At 40.7% G+C, this 15,664-nt stretch overlaps 1 protein-coding gene across 24 annotated transcripts in view; it reads right to left on the reverse strand.

Moving 5' to 3' along the window:
- USP28 (ubiquitin specific peptidase 28) overlaps positions 1–15,664 on the reverse strand; it is a 65,415-nt gene that overhangs the window by 18,352 nt on the left and 31,399 nt on the right. For 12 of the 24 annotated variants that reach the window (XM_086339300.1, XM_086339289.1, XM_086339296.1 and 9 more), the window contains exons 6-12: positions 11,013–11,099; positions 10,177–10,314; positions 9,225–9,298; positions 8,235–8,311; positions 6,927–7,075; positions 4,800–4,927; positions 1,963–2,058 (exon numbers count right to left, since the gene is read on the reverse strand). In XM_086339300.1, the coding sequence (XP_086195426.1) occupies positions 1,963–2,058; positions 4,800–4,927; positions 6,927–7,075; positions 8,235–8,311; positions 9,225–9,298; positions 10,177–10,314; positions 11,013–11,099 (749 nt within the window). Of the gene's footprint in view, positions 1–1,962; positions 2,059–4,799; positions 4,928–6,926; positions 7,076–8,234; positions 8,315–9,224; positions 9,299–10,176; positions 10,315–11,012; positions 11,100–15,664 lie in introns of all 24 variants that reach the window. The other 12 variants (XM_086339288.1, XM_086339295.1, XM_086339290.1 and 9 more) reach the window with 1 other exon arrangement.

Below are 15,664 nucleotides of genomic sequence, written 5' to 3' on the forward strand. Positions count from 1 at the left end.
CACTTCATCCTCTCTAATTTAAAAGAGAATCAGAATGATTTCTCCTGTGGATGTGCCTGCCACAGAGAGTTTTGGCTTTCAAAGAAAAGGATATTGAATATATAAAGCTAGAGGAACTTTAAATAACTGTTTCTGGTCTTTAGATCTGTATCTTTGGCTTACTTTCAGCTATCAACTTATCTAAACTTGACTGATCTTTCAAGATCTATTTTCTCCATGGTCTTCTTTCAGCATGTCATTCCCTTGAACACTGAAGGAACATCTCCCATCTCTGAACTCCTTGTCTATCCCACAGACATGGTAAATGTCTTCTTAAGCACTGTTTGTTGAAAGAATTTATTAGTACATGACTGCCTTGGACCAAAGGAAACATCTTTCTAGAATTGCAGCACTGATAATCTGTCATAAGATTTTAAGCCATCATTTTTCATCTCTAACTCTTTCCAGGTTTGTTGTATTTTAACATGATATTTATACAAAATTTCAGGAACAAATTTTCTTTGAGAAACTTATCTTCAATTCTAAGACATAATCATTTTCCTGTTCTTCTAATGAATTCCTACATACACTGTATTAATTCAGTAGAATTAGAATGAAAGTGGTTTCAAAAAAGATGTCTACACTGTACACAAGACATCTTATTTTTAATATGATATCAAGATACTTTTACAGAAGAAATGGTGAACTTTTTTTTTTAAATAATAAAAGTAATACATATACCTGGTAAGAAAACTCAAATTCAAACAAGGGTAAAACAAACCATAAAAGCCATCCATTCCCACCTCAGTTCTACTACCTAATGGTATCCATTAGCAAGTTCCTTGCCAAGATTCCCAGAACTGTGTCACACATAGACAAGCAATTTTTCAAAAGTAATTACTCAAGTAAAATTATCCAAAAATTTAAGTCACTTTATTTTAAAAAGAAAGTCGTATTCATACTACAGAAAATACTCCTGTACGCTATTTAAAATCTAAATAAGTCAGAATGCCTAGCTGGTTACTGGCAAATTGAGTATTTTTCAGCTAAAATACATCCAATATACCAGGTATGTTGTATGAAAACAATTATAACTTTCCAATCTTATAAAGCAACACTCAAACTTTTAAAGTAAAATATTGCTATAGGTATAAAGTCCTGTAAACCACTTCCAAGAGTATCTGAGGACTCAATTTCCAGCTTAAGTCTGTATTAAGACAACGAGATGATGGATCATAACAAGTCTTGGGTAAATTCTTCCTAAGTGAGAGGGAGGGAGCTGGGAAGTGGCACCCAGAGGTGCAGGGTCTTTCTCAGGCTGGTATAGCGGGGTTTGCCTCTCAGGGAAATTACTGAGCTAGCAATGAAGCAGTCAGAGATGGAGTAGTGGTAGCAGCAAAAATAGTAAGTAGATAAAAGCAAAAAAAAAAAAGCCACTGACATTGTATGGAATCTCCTTTCTAAACTAATAGTCTCTGACTAGAGAGAAGTTACACTGATTCCTTCTTAGGAAGTCATAGGGTGACTTCACAAAAGCAGTTAGCAAGAACAGATGAACAATGATTTCTCCACAGGAGAAAGGACTTCGTATGTGTCAAAAATACAAGCCCTCTGAGTCAGCACTGCTGACTTGTTTTACCTTCACCAGGCACTTCAAAAACTGCTTTCTCAAGACAAAGGGATTAGAGTTTTGTGATAGTTACCTCTCCTGTGTTTGTGAACAAGATGGCAAGGAGAGCAGAAAAAGTAAAGAGCTATGAAATCAGAACTTGGCTTCTCTTCAGTACACTGTCAATAACTCACCATGTGACTTGGGTCAAAGGTGTCCTGGGACCACCACTGCCCATCTTAAAGACTGTTTCACATTTTCCTTATCCATTTTATAAAATATATTAGTTAATACTTAAACTCACAATTTTTAGATAAAAGCAAATTATCCAATTTTAATACCCCATTCTAAGTACAAAGGTGTCTATGACTCACCTTTCCAGTTTTTGCTGCAGAATTTTTATTTCTTCTTTGAGTTTTCGAATACAATCTCGCTTACTTCGAACAAGCTCTTTGCTCCTGTACATATACCTAAGCAAATAATAATCCCACAAACACAATTTATATTTAAAAACATTAATAACACAAAGTTTCAGCAAACTTTGGATACAAGGAAACTACCTTAATCAGACACAGGGTTAGTTCTATGTTAGCTCTATGAAAATACAGAGCTAACATCATATTTAATGATGAAAGACTAAAAGTCTTCCCCTCTAAGATCAGGAACAATCCAAGAAGGACCACTCTTGCCTCTTCTATTCAATGTTTTTACTGGAGGCATAGTCAGTGCAATAAGGTGAAAAAAAAGAAATAAAAGTCATATAGATAGAAAAGGAAGTAAAACTGCCTTCATTTGCAGATAACAGGATCATGTACATAGGAAATCTCAAGGAATCTACAAAAATGTATCAGAACTAATAACTGAATTTATTAGTAATGCCAAAAGACACAAAGTCAATTAAAAAAGAAAGAGGAAAAAAAATCTATTGCATTTCTATATACCTGTAAAGGACAAATGAAAAGTACATTTTTTTCCAAAGCCTTATAACGTCAAAGGCAATAATTATTTAGGAATAAACAACCAGATATGTGCAAGAACTATACACAAAAAAATTATAAATCACTGCTGAGAGAAATTAACAAACAGTTGAATAAAAGAAGCTATACCATGCTCATGGACTAGAGGACTAAAAATTGCTAAAATGTCAATTTCCCCAAATTGATCTATACATTCAACACTGTCCCAATTAGAATCCCAATAGCTACCAGGGGTTTTGACAAGATGATTTTAATACTTAGATAGAAATGAACTGAGAATAGCCAACACATTAAAAAAAAAAAAACTAACACAGTAGGAGATTCATACTATCTGATGTCAAGATTTATAATAAAATCACAGTAGCTAAGAGAGTGTGGCACCGGCTTAAGATTATACAACAGATAGAATAAAACCTCCAGAAAAAGACCCACAAATGTAAGTCCAACTAATTTTTTTAAAAAGTATCAAGGTAATTCAGTGGGGAAAAGGGAGCTGTTTAAACAAATGATGCTGATATATCTGGATATCCACATGCTGCCTGACTGCCTCCTACAAAAATATCCCCTTACCACATACCATATATGAAAATAAACTCTAAATGGTCATAGACATGAACATAAGAGTAAAGGTCACAAAATTTCTAGAAAAAAAGTATCAAAGACCTTTGTGACCCTGGGTTGGAAGATTTCTTATTTAGAATACAAAAAGGGCAACTGATATATTCGACTTCATCAAAACTAAAAACTCCTGCTCTTCTAAAAATACTAGTAAAGAAATGGAAGAGACAAAGATAGATTTATATTCATATCTAAAATATATAAAGAAGTCTTACAACTCAGTATGAACACAATCAACCAAACTAAAAAGTGGACAGAAGACACCTCCCCTAAGAAAACATATAAATGACCATTAATTATGCACACAAAAAGATGCTCAGTGTCATTACCATGGAAATACAAGTCAAAAGAAAAATAAAGATATCCCTATAAACCCAATGAACAGTGAAAATGAAAGTCACTCAGTTATTTCTGACTCTCTGCGACTCCATGGACTAGCCCGCTAAGCTCCTTTGTGCATGGAGTTCTCCAGGCCAGAATACTGGAGTGGGTGCTAGCCATTCCCTTCTCCAGGGGATCTTCCCAACTCAGGGATTGAATCCAGGTCTTTCGCATTGCAGGTGGATTCTTTACCATCTGAACCACCAAGAAAAGCCCCAATAAACCCAACAGAATGGCTAAAATTTTAAAGACTGATAATTCCAAATACTGGTGAGGACTTAGAGCAAATGTAGCTTTCATACCCTGCTGACAGAAACACAAAATTGTATAGCCACTTTAGAGAACAGTTTAGAAATTTCTTATAAAGTTAAAAACATACTTTTCATACAACAACCAGAAATCTCACTCCCAGGTATCTTACCCAGAAGCACTAAAAGCCACACCAAAACTTTTATGTGAAAATTCATATTCATAATAGCCTAAAACTGGACACATCTGAAATGTCCCTAAACTAGTTAATGGAAAAAATATTGTGGTATGTCCATACAATGCAATACCACTCAATATTAAGAAAGAAATCACTGATACATGCAACAACACACATGAATTCCAAAAACATTATTCTAAGTGAAAGATGATGACCACAACAGGGTGCATAATGAATATTAATGTCCCTAATTGCAACACTTTATAAATGACAAAACTAGAGGGCCAGAGAATAAGTCAGTGGTTGCCTGAGGGTAGAGGGAAGGGACTGACTGTAAAGGGCATGGGTGATGGAAATATTCTGTATCTTGACTGTGGCAGTGGTTACTTGACTGCATATATTCATCAAAACTCATTGGCTGTACACTTAAGAATGGTAACATTTCTTTGTATGTAAACTATATGTTGATAAAACAGACTTAAAATTCTGTCAGTCTGTCTAGTATTTTTTTCAGGAATACAAATAGTATTCAGATGAGAAAGAAATACACAGCAGCTACTCCACATACTGTCCATCATTGCAGAGAGCAGAGCTTTCACCTAAAGCCTAGCTACTCAAATTGTGGTCCAGAGATCAGAAAATAGCATCACCCTGAGAACTTCTTACAAAGGCAAACTCTCGGGCCCCCACCTAGATCCACTGAATCCAAATTTGCATATTATCAAGACCTCCAGAAGAGTACTATGGATATTACATTAACTTACTTCTGCTACAGCACATCAAGAAGACAATCAACCACAGAACTCACCTGTCCATATAAATGATCTGAGGAAATTCAAGCTTATTGTGAATTTTCTCTGGCTGACCCAGGGACTGATTGAACTCAAATCTTGAGAGTTCAAAGGTCAACACTGGAGGTAGCTTTGTAAACCAACGCTAAATCAAGAGTAGAAATACAGGAGATAAAAGTTTAGGAAACAGCAATAGCCAGATTTAAACTATCCCTCATTAGACTCTCTTTTGGTATAGAATTTATATTCAAATCAAACTCATACTGAAATTTTTTTTAACCCCAAATAGTTAAAACACCCACACAGAATCATGCCTTCTTACAGAATATGGTTAAACGCCCCTCAAGACCCCGAACTTACAAGCCAGTGAACAACATTTTAATTCAACTATCATCATCAGAAATAATGACCTTTAAATATGTGAACTGCACCAAAAATCTACATATCATTCACTACATCATCAGCATTTAAGAAGCTTAAAACCTGGAGAAAATAGCTAGCCCAACCAACAAATTCAAAATTGTCTAAAAAGACTAATACGTGTACACATCCTCTATACTACTTATTCACACACAATTTGAATCCCCTTTACTACTAAAAACAAAATTTGAAATAGCCTCATGATTCTGAGGGTTCTGAAAAAAATCTCTGAATTCCAAGAATTTATGGATATCACAAAGCACTTTGTCAAATCAACCTATTAAGTTACCTTGAGTTTCAAGAAAAGCACTGAGTTATTAAAAAAAGATCTCAACTGTCACTGATCATAGATGAGGAAAGACTAAACCAGGAAAGGCATTTCTGTTCAATTCACCTGTGTGGCAGAGGTTCATACCAATAACTTTAAAATGTTCCCTTTACCAAAGATGCAAATAGCTATATTCCCTCCACGTACCCTTATTGGCATGAGGTGAACCAGACAGTCTGCCTGACCTCCTCAGAGCTAAATCTAAACAGGCACTGCTTCTAAGTCACTTCAGTCGTGTTTGACTCTGTGCAACCCCACAGATGGCAGCCCACCAGGCTCCCCCGTCCCTGGGATTCTCCAGGCAAGAACACTGGAGCGGTTGCCATTTCCTTCTCCAATGCATGAAAGTGAAAAGTGAAAGGGAAGTCACTCAGTCGTGTCCGACTCTTCGCGACCCCATGGACTGCAGCCCACCAGGCTCCTCCGTCCATGGGATTTTCCAGGCAAGAGTACTGGAGTGGGGTGCCATTGCCTTCTCCATCTATTTTTTTTAATAGAGAGGTCTGATTCTTGAATAAAAGTCTCCAGAGGTCCAAGTTGTGAATAAACACTCTCTCTTTTGTAAGAGCATGCGTCAGCTCTGTACAGATGACACAGATGGTATGCCTCCCAATCAGGAATCAACACGCTCCTTGAAAAGCCAGGGAGGCAACAGTTCTCTCCCGGTTCTAACACTGCTCTACAGCTAATGTACTTTGACAAGGCTCATGTCAGGCTCCCTGTTAAATTCAAGAAAGATTTTCCTCCTCTTTTAAGTAATTACTGGACTGGACTCATAAAAAGCACAATTCTGTTTCAAAATGTATGATGAAAGGAGAATAAGTCAAGCTGTGTGGTGCTGGCAATTATGCTACAATATAACTCACTAATTTTTAACCCAATGGGAATGTTGAGATATTAATTACCCTTACCCGTCCTTCACCTTCCCCCTTTCTTTCCAACCCACAAAAACAAATAAATGAATCTTAAATTTAAAAAAATTTAAAGAAAAGGCAGAATTTACAACTGAGAACAGTAAATACTATAATAGGGAAGATATTCTAAATGGCATACCATAGGAATTAATCACTGTACTTTTACCCTCCGAAAATATGGAGGCAGTGGGTTCTCCCTACTCAGGTACAGGTAGGCTTCAACAGAAAGAGAGAAACTTGATCATACTTAAAACATCAGAGGCAGCATACAACCTTTATATGATTAACTCAAATTATACAAGAATTTAATTATCAAACACTAAGACTCACTACTCTTACCAACTCATGAGATACTTCAGACTAGTACAAGTCCTGCTAAGTGTAAAAAGTTATTTAATACATGATGTGAAAACAGCCTGCCCAAAAGCTCAGTCCTATTTAACTGGCTTTGTCATTGGCAAAAGCAAAAATATCCAACTCACCTCTTGTCCGTACTTCACTGAATGATCGGAAGGAAGCAGCTCAATGTCACCCTCCACCATGGCCCCTTCTAAACATTCGTCTAAGTTACGATAACCGTTTACCTGAAGGGGATACTGGCCGAAGGTCTCATTGTTACAAAAGGGCTTTCCTAGGCAAAGAGACAGATTGCTTTTTTAAAGGCATCACTACTGCTTTCTAAAGCTTTTTTCCTGGCACCACAAAAACAGTATCTTCTTAATTCAGCAATTTGCTGAAATCAGGTTAGAAGTATACATGGCCTTGATGAACCAGTGGATCCATTCACAGATCACTGACAACTGCTAACCTCATAAAAAAGAAAGACAACCAGAGGTAACATGCCTCCTAATCAAAGACTGTCCCGCCATCTACAGATTAGTCTTGACTAATTAAAAAGCCTTACCTGAATCTGGCCAAACTCTAGATCCAACTATCAATTTATGAAATGATGAGCAAAGAGGAATATGCTAAACTATATCACAGATAAGTGAGAGCAAAATTCTAGACTGTAGAAAATATAAGAGAACAACCCAATTTCTTTAAAAAAAAAAAAAATGTATTTCGAGGAAGAAAGAATGGGAGGACGGGATAGTCTGTAGATTCTGGAAAAAACTGAAAAGACATATATCACCAGTCACAAACAAACCACATTTGATCCTGATTAACACAAACTGTAAAAAGTATACACATAGGGAAGTGCACGTATCTTTACATACGTAAAATTACTCATTTATATACACAAAAAATTATAAAACAAATAGGGTATTGGAACACTTGGCTAGTTGTATACAACAGTAAGAAATGCTGTTTTGGGGAAGTGATGATAGTCGATTATAGATTGTTTTAAGGAGGCTATCAGAAGGGTAAAAGATGACAAGGGTTAGATGCGGAACGACTGGCCATGTGTCCAATGCGCAGCTAGATAAGCCACTAGAAGAGATACACATTTTTGGCAGTCTGACTCAACGGAACTTTGAGCTTAGATATTATGTCTGAAAAAAACAGAGAAAACTGATAAATATCAGTGTACGTCTGATATTAATACCAGGTTTGGGCTGGGCAATATTATACAATTCAATATAACATCTCTGCAACAAACACTGTGCCCATTTTGCAGATGAAGAGACTGAGGATTCATGATCCAGGATCATGGAGCTTGTCCATGGTCACACACATCAAAGAGGCAGAACTAGTATTCAGACCTGCATTTGTCTGACTCTCAAGCCTCTCCACAGTAAATACACATGTGGTCACAAGTTGAGAATTAACATTTAGAGCAGAGGATTTACCTTCACGAATCCCTTCCGTGAGGAAAGTACCATAGAACAGCTGCACCATTGGATTTTCAGATTTGTTCCTGGGATTGCTACTTTTAAAACAAGGAAACAATTCTGTACCATTTGGATGAGGTAAGCAATATACTAAACCAAACAATCATTCAAAAACAAAAATAAAACATTTTCATTAAGAGCCAGGTATGGTCTAAAGGATTAGTTACTCACTGAACAAGTTTAGTTCAAAACCTCACTGATCAAGTATATGCCCAGCACTGTACTAAATTCTGGAGACACAAAGGCATGATTGCTCGTCTTAAGGAGCTGAAAGTCTAATAAGTCATACATGCAAATACATGTATGTGTGTCTGTTCAGTAGATAACATCCATATCCAGTGACAGAAGTATATAAGGTACAGAAGTTGTACAAAAGCAAGAATGAGCCCTCTTGTGCAGTTTTTCAAATGAAAAAGTTTTCCTGGTGGCACAATAGAAATGGAAAGAGAAGTTTATTTCTATAATCCCTTCTTAAATGTACTGGAAAGCTGTTTTATGATACATACTTCTTCCATGTAGAGTTAAAAAAAAAAAAAGCTTAGGAAACAAATACCTCTGCATCTATATTTGGTAAGAGGTATTTATATTCTTTGCCTTGAATTTTACTTCTGTCAGTAATTGAAACAATTAAATTCAATGTATTCATATTACAGCTCCATTCTCACATCAAGGATTGATTTGACCTTTCAATACATTTTACAGCACAGGTGTTGACTTTTTAAAGTTAATAGCTATGGCCCTTTTAGTAAAAAGTTACAGGTTAATGTGATTATCTATAGAGGGGAAAACCAAAGGCAAGGGGGATAAACAATGACAAATATGAGTGGTTACCCCATGGGGTTTGGTAAAAAATCAGTAATTTCTACTTGAGAAGAATAATCTTCTCCTGTATCATCACTCTCAGTGAACTGCTATGAGTAGGAGAATGCACAAATCCGCCGCACTCACTTAACATTAACAGCTAGCTGGAAGGCGTCCTCCAGCCAATCCAGGAGCTTGTGTGTGAACTCACTCACATCTTGCTGTAAGAGAGGCACAAAGTGCAGAAGAGTTAGACTCAACACTGTATGTGGGCAAATGAAACTCTGCCCTTACCCCACCAATGAGTAAGGCTCTATGACTGCACAAGATTTCTTGTTCAGGTCCAAATATCATGAAGATACAAGGAGCACTGGAGCCCAAGGCTGCAGACAGCACACGGGGAGCTAGGATCTCTGACTAGAAGGAAACGCAGCCCCTTCCAGCCACGGCTATTTGTAACAAACTATCAAACACTTCCAGCTAGGCCTTTCAGAAGGTTTCAAAGAACAGACTATATGGGAGATTTGTGGGGAGAAAGGAAACATTTTTAAATATTCTGAGAATTCTGTAGAACTGTAGGACCTTTAGACAAACAGAGGAGAAAAAAAAGTAATTGTATGAACAGTGCTAGTTTTGATTTTAACAGGAGATAGGGAAAGGAATAGACTTGTGACTAGACAAGAAAGATCGCTCAGAAAAGCTACTGAACTCGGGTTTAGACAGTTTTAAAATTAGGATTTCGATCTGGGCCATTCCAAGACAAAGGTGCAGAAAAAGGACGGACTTTCTTTTCCTCTGTGACCCTTTGCCATGACTCACTGAGGTATCTTCCAAACTCCTTTCTAATTCAGCAGCCCCTGGAAAACTCTATTCTTTCTCCTACTTCTTTCCTTTAGCACCGCCAGCCTCCTCTACACAACACACACGTGCATGTCCGTCCTTTTCACCGCCCGTTCCTTAAGCATTATAAAGGGCAAAAGCGGGCACTGAAGCCCCACACCGTCACGTTCACAGCTTATTCTACAGCCGAGACAAAGCAGCATCACAGTGATGGTCGCAAGGCATCACTGCAAGCTCCAGGACGAGAGGCTTCCTGTACCTGCTGTTCCTCAGGGGATCGGAACGCTCCCTTTAAGAGGTCCAGGGCTGCTGAAGGGTCGACAAACTTGCGATTTGATCCCATCATCAGAGCAAACAAATATTGAAGCTCCTGCATAAACACGATATTTCTCTTTTCCTGCAGGAAAGATAGCCATACGTACTTATAACCTCGTATTTGGAAAATCAGAACACGTAAAGAGAAAACTGTTAACAATCACTCCCTAATTTACATTTATGAAGATCTGGATCAGAGTCAGGTCTCAAATTGTTACCGGCATTCTGATAAGGGCTGTGGTGGGGACTGCCCTAAACCCAAGCCTACCTGTGTACTGACAGAAGCCAGAGACAGAATGCTATCAGAAAGCAAAAGTGCTCCCTTTCTAAAGCCGCTGCCCTCCCTCCTGCTGGGAACAGCATCACCATGGTGAAACCTTGGCGGGGCAGGGTTGATCTGGGCAGAAGGCTACCCCCTTTGGCAAGAATGAGCTGAAATCTCTTCTATGATGGTCCAGGCCTCCAGCGTCACGTCATCTACTCTGCATCACTCAGTGCAAATGGCTGAAGGAGCCTGAAGGAGGCCCAGTGGCAGAAAAGCTGAGGCCACCAGAGTGACTCGTTGCTTTCTTAGAACTATTTTTATCATTTTATTCCTGCTTAACTTCACGTTTTTGTAAATCCTTATTTCTTGTCACAAAGAAATAAAAGGGGTCATCAGGAAATGGAAACAAATGTTGCAGAAGCCAGAGAACATCACAGTCACCAGCTTTAACCAAAATCCAAAGGTCTTTGGGATGAAAGGGGCTGAACAGTGAAGAGTCCTCAACATCAATTTACCGTGTGACTTGGACAATTTTCAAGTACGTTCTGTGGTAGACTATAGCTGAGGACAAGTCTTCGGAATTCAGGCAATTGAAACAGAGACTGAAATAAAGAAGGAAATGGATTAATAGCCTTTCTTTCAAAATAACTGCAGCAAAAAAATATTTTTTATCTTAAAAATATGTGTATAACCCATTAACTTGGTAATTCTATTCTAAGGAAATAATGGCTATGTATAAAAATTTAGCAGGAAGAATATTAATCCTTTTTAGAGAAAAACTAGAAGCAACCTGATGGCTAATAGGAAAAGATTACATAAACTACAGTGCACCTGCACAGCAGATTATTATACAGTCATTAATACTGTAGAAACAACGTTTTCATAAAACGGACACATACACAGTAAAAACGAAGGCTCCAAAGTGACATGTATCAACATGGATGCATCTCAGAAACATCCCGTGTAGAAAAGTAAGAGTATATGCTGTGTACCTGAAGTTTAATCATATAAAACAACACGGTACACTGTTTAGGGTTACATACCCCTGTGGGTGTATCTAGGAAGGTGCGGAAGGGCACAACAGGGACTCAATAGTACAGGGATTTGAAACATTTCTTTCTAAAACTGGGTGGTGAGTACAGCTGTGTTCATTATTCTCCACTCTGTCGTAAGTACTGTATTTTAAGAAATTATAATAATAGATATCTTGGACTGGCAGAATTAGGGAAAGGAATTCCTTTTTATTGCTTGTAAATTACACATTTTTCCAACTATGACTAACTAACTCTCTTTTAAAAGTTGATGTTTTAAAAAACCTCTTGTATGACCCTAACTCCTCATCCCACCATACTCCTCCAGTGAAAAAGCCTTCCAGCCCATAGACCGGAACTCTTGAAGGGGCAGCCTGGGTGGACAACAGGCCTCCAACCTCCCACACTCCATCACAAGCTCTGCAGGTTTCAGCCAATAGTACACCTGGACTGGGAACATCACAAGCTCCACTGGGATTCAGCCAACAGGAGGAGTGGACACCTGGCCTGGCAACTTCAGTCAGGTGAGGCTGGGATAGCAAAGTTCTTTCTGGAGCCAGGCCTTGGGAATGCTCAGCTCTGCTTGCCACCTGCTCTCCTCTCTTCCCACCTCCCCTGTCTACCTAGCCCATCTCCACTCCTCTCAGTTTCATCCCTGTTCTGCTAACAGGAAAGTTCCAGGAGTTCTCTTCCACCATGAGAAAAATGGTTTTACATTCCCAAGTCTCCTCACTGCATGTCTGCAGCTTCACCAAAGTCTGGTGTCCCCCAAAGATGCTGTGATTCTTAAAAACGACGACAGTGTGAGTTAACGTTACACATTTCCCAGTCCGATACCGACTGGCCGTCCACCATCTGCTGCTTCTCCTGAAGTCTTTCTAGCACTAATTACATCCTCCTCCTCCAGGCATCAGAGTTTAGAACTTCAGAATAATCTTTTGACCCCTTTCTTTTTACTAACCACTGACATCCAGTAAGAAGGCCGTTGCACTCTGCCTCTGGGGCACTATTTTATTCATAACCACCTCCTCTCCCTCAGTCCCAAGCACCTAATCCAACTCCCTGCTCTGCACACATCATCTCCCTGCCTCCAGAACCTCCTCTCTACCAGCCCACTCTCCACACAGGTCCTTCTCACTATCTTTCTAATATGTGTGACCAAAACAGAGCTCCTGAGTCACTGAAGACCGTCACGTTGGTGAGAGGTCTTCTGACTACCCCAAGTCCGCCATCCTTCCTAGGTGACTTTATGGGACACCCTCTCAGCTCTGCCCTGGGAATAAATCAAGGTTCCAACCTCTCCTCCACTCCCACGGCCACCAGCCTGGCCCCGGCCAGCACGCCTCGTGGTGACGACTGCGGCAGCCCCCTTCACACGTCTCAGCACTTGCATCCTCACCCCTCCATTCTGCTCTCCTCAGGGGCCAGAAGGAGCCTTTGAAAACTCACGCCAGAGTCCATCACTCCTCCGCTCAGAACCCGCATGAGACACCCCATGTCACTCAGAACAAAAGTCAAGTTACCTCTCCAACAACACCTCCAATGACTCTCACCTCCACTCCGAGCATTCCAGCCACTCAGGACTCTGAAGTCTCCTGAACATGCCAAGCTCGCGCCCATGCTGGGGCCCTACGAGGAAGGTCCCATCGCCTGGAACACCCCCAACCCCTGCCCCCGCCCCCGGCAGCTATGGGCTCTCCCCTTTGCCTGCTGCCCAGGCATGTGCTCCAGTCTCAGCCCCTCAAGAGTCCTGGCCTGATCTCGCAGTCGATGTGGGAAACTCCTCCCGCCCTCCCAAGGCAGCTCCAGTCTCCCTCACCCTCCTCTCTTTCCCACCACACCGACCACAGTTTAACATAGTATAGAAACTTAGCTATCTAGTTACCTAGTTAAGTTTTCCAGCAATTTATTATTTTCTATTTACTGTTCCTTGTCCATCTTGCCTCATAACAATCTACCTTCCTAAGGGCAAGGCTCAGTCTGGGTTTGGTTCAATTCTGTATCTCAAGTGCTCAGAACAGCACTAGGCACACAGCAGCTGTCTGGCTTATATTCATGGAGGGAGCACAGGTACTTTTGTTCAGCCCGGGGACCTCCGGCTGGCTCCCTGAGCATCTTACCTCTCGTGACCTACTCCTCGGCTCCATCTCTACATCCTCATCTACACCCAGGATATGTCAGTACCTGAAACAACTGCCAGAGGTCAGACCTCAAATTCAGAACACCCCCCTCCGGAACCATAACCTGTCCTCTGGCTCATGTGTTCAGTGGCCCAGTGGCCCACAGGAGATTTGTGCTTCGACGTCATCAGGAACCCAAGCAAATGAGTATCTTCCTTGTCTCCCCAGTCATTACCTCCTTCCTGTCATCATTCTGCCCTCTCCCCAGCTTTGATCCCATGATCTTTAACCACCCTTCATTAAATTCTCAAACTGCCCTTTCGTTCTTTCATCTAACCCAGCAAATCCTCCAACGTAGATGAACTTAATTTTCCACTTAAGCAGTGTGGAGCACTGCCAAGAGAAAAAGTCTCGATAAAGCAGGGCACACTGATACCACTATGTGTTTAAGTCTATAAGCTCAAGCAGAGCTTCATATTTTTAGAAATTCTACTGCTGTGGTCTGGTGCCAACTGGTTTCCCGCTGTTGACAACTCTTTTTAACTTTCACCCTCTTAAAGAGATTCTGTCATCTTTTCCACGCTGTCTCAGAAAGTGGTGCTTATTTCAGAGGAAAAAATGACAATTTAGGAACCATTTCAACCTGAGTTAGCAGTCATCACTTCTTCCTTGTCCTCTGCTGTTACTCTGCTGCCCTCTTGCTACTGGAGACCAAGCCCTCCCCACACGCTCCTTGTCCCATCTTCCCATGCTTTCTCTGAAACTTTTCTCAGTTGTCTCCTCATCATCATCTCTCACAGGAGGGACGTCAACTCAGGGCGGGGTTTCAGTCTTGGTCAATCTCTCTCCCTCTCTTTCAAAAGGAAAGAACTGACTGGCATCCCTAATTCCCAATGAACGCCCTATAGCCTATTCTCGACACAGAAGCCAGTGAGCCGCTTAAAGCGGAAGCAGACTCACAGGACTTGTCTGCTCCAAACCTTCCGACACTTACCACCTCTCATAATTCCTGAGTCCTCGGCATGACCCCCAGGTTTCCCCGTACCTCCACCACCGCTGTTGTCACTGCTGTCTGCTACTCCCCCTTGGTCACACTCAGTCCCAGCTTTCTCCCTATTTCTCAACGTACTAAGCTCCTGACCCTGAGTCTTTGTACTTGCCGTCTGCAGCATTCTTTATGTGATCATAAGAAACATTCTTCATGTAACGACATGGCCCATCCAATGCCTCGCCCAAGTCCAGCCTCTGCTCGGATGCTCACCATGGCAGAAAGGCCTTACCCAACCCCCTTGAATGAACAGCACCCCTTTCCTCTCTAGTCCCTCTTACTCTCATTCGTCTTTATAGTCCTTAGCACCACCTGATATGTAATTTGTATCCTGTATGTCCCACTCTTTTCAAACTCCCTGGGAGTGTGGGCCTTGTTTTATCTACTGCTGTTTCCCCAGCGCTAAAACAGTGCCAGGCAAGGAGTCAGTTGAAGGAACCCATGGGTTTTATGCGTGGAAGCAGAGGATTCAGTTTTTGGCTGAGCAGTTGGGTTGCTGTCAAGTACAATGAAGGAGAAGCTTGCAGGATGGGGTCAAGTGCTGCACTGCAGCCACGTTAAGTTTAAGAGGCAACACGCTCCCCAGGGTAATTCATCCATCCATCCACAGGGCTTGATCACCAACTACAGGCTACTGATTCCCAGAATTTTATCTGCAGCCCAGGTCCTTTTACTGAACAACAGATTCACAAAGACAACTGCCTACCCAGTAGTCCATGTGGACCCTACAGCTCAGCATGTTTTAAAACCAACCAAACCCCACGTTTAACACACATGCAAATTATTCCTCCTCTGGTGTCAAACGGCACTGCTGCCCACCTGGTAGCTCAAGTCAGAAATCTGGTCTTCCTCAACCCTTCCTGCACATATCCCTACTAGGCTGCCTGCCATGCTCTATACATCTGATCTCCTGAACACCTTGAGAATGTTTTTATTCCCACCTTCCACAGTTTATGCCACTTTTCCAT

The sequence above is a fragment of the Bos grunniens genome, chromosome 15 (genome assembly GCF_055505025.1).
Source record: "Bos grunniens cultivar Pamir isolate PY7600 chromosome 15, Bosgru_T2T1.0, whole genome shotgun sequence".
In the NCBI taxonomy this organism is placed as follows: Eukaryota; Metazoa; Chordata; class Mammalia; order Artiodactyla; family Bovidae; genus Bos; species Bos grunniens.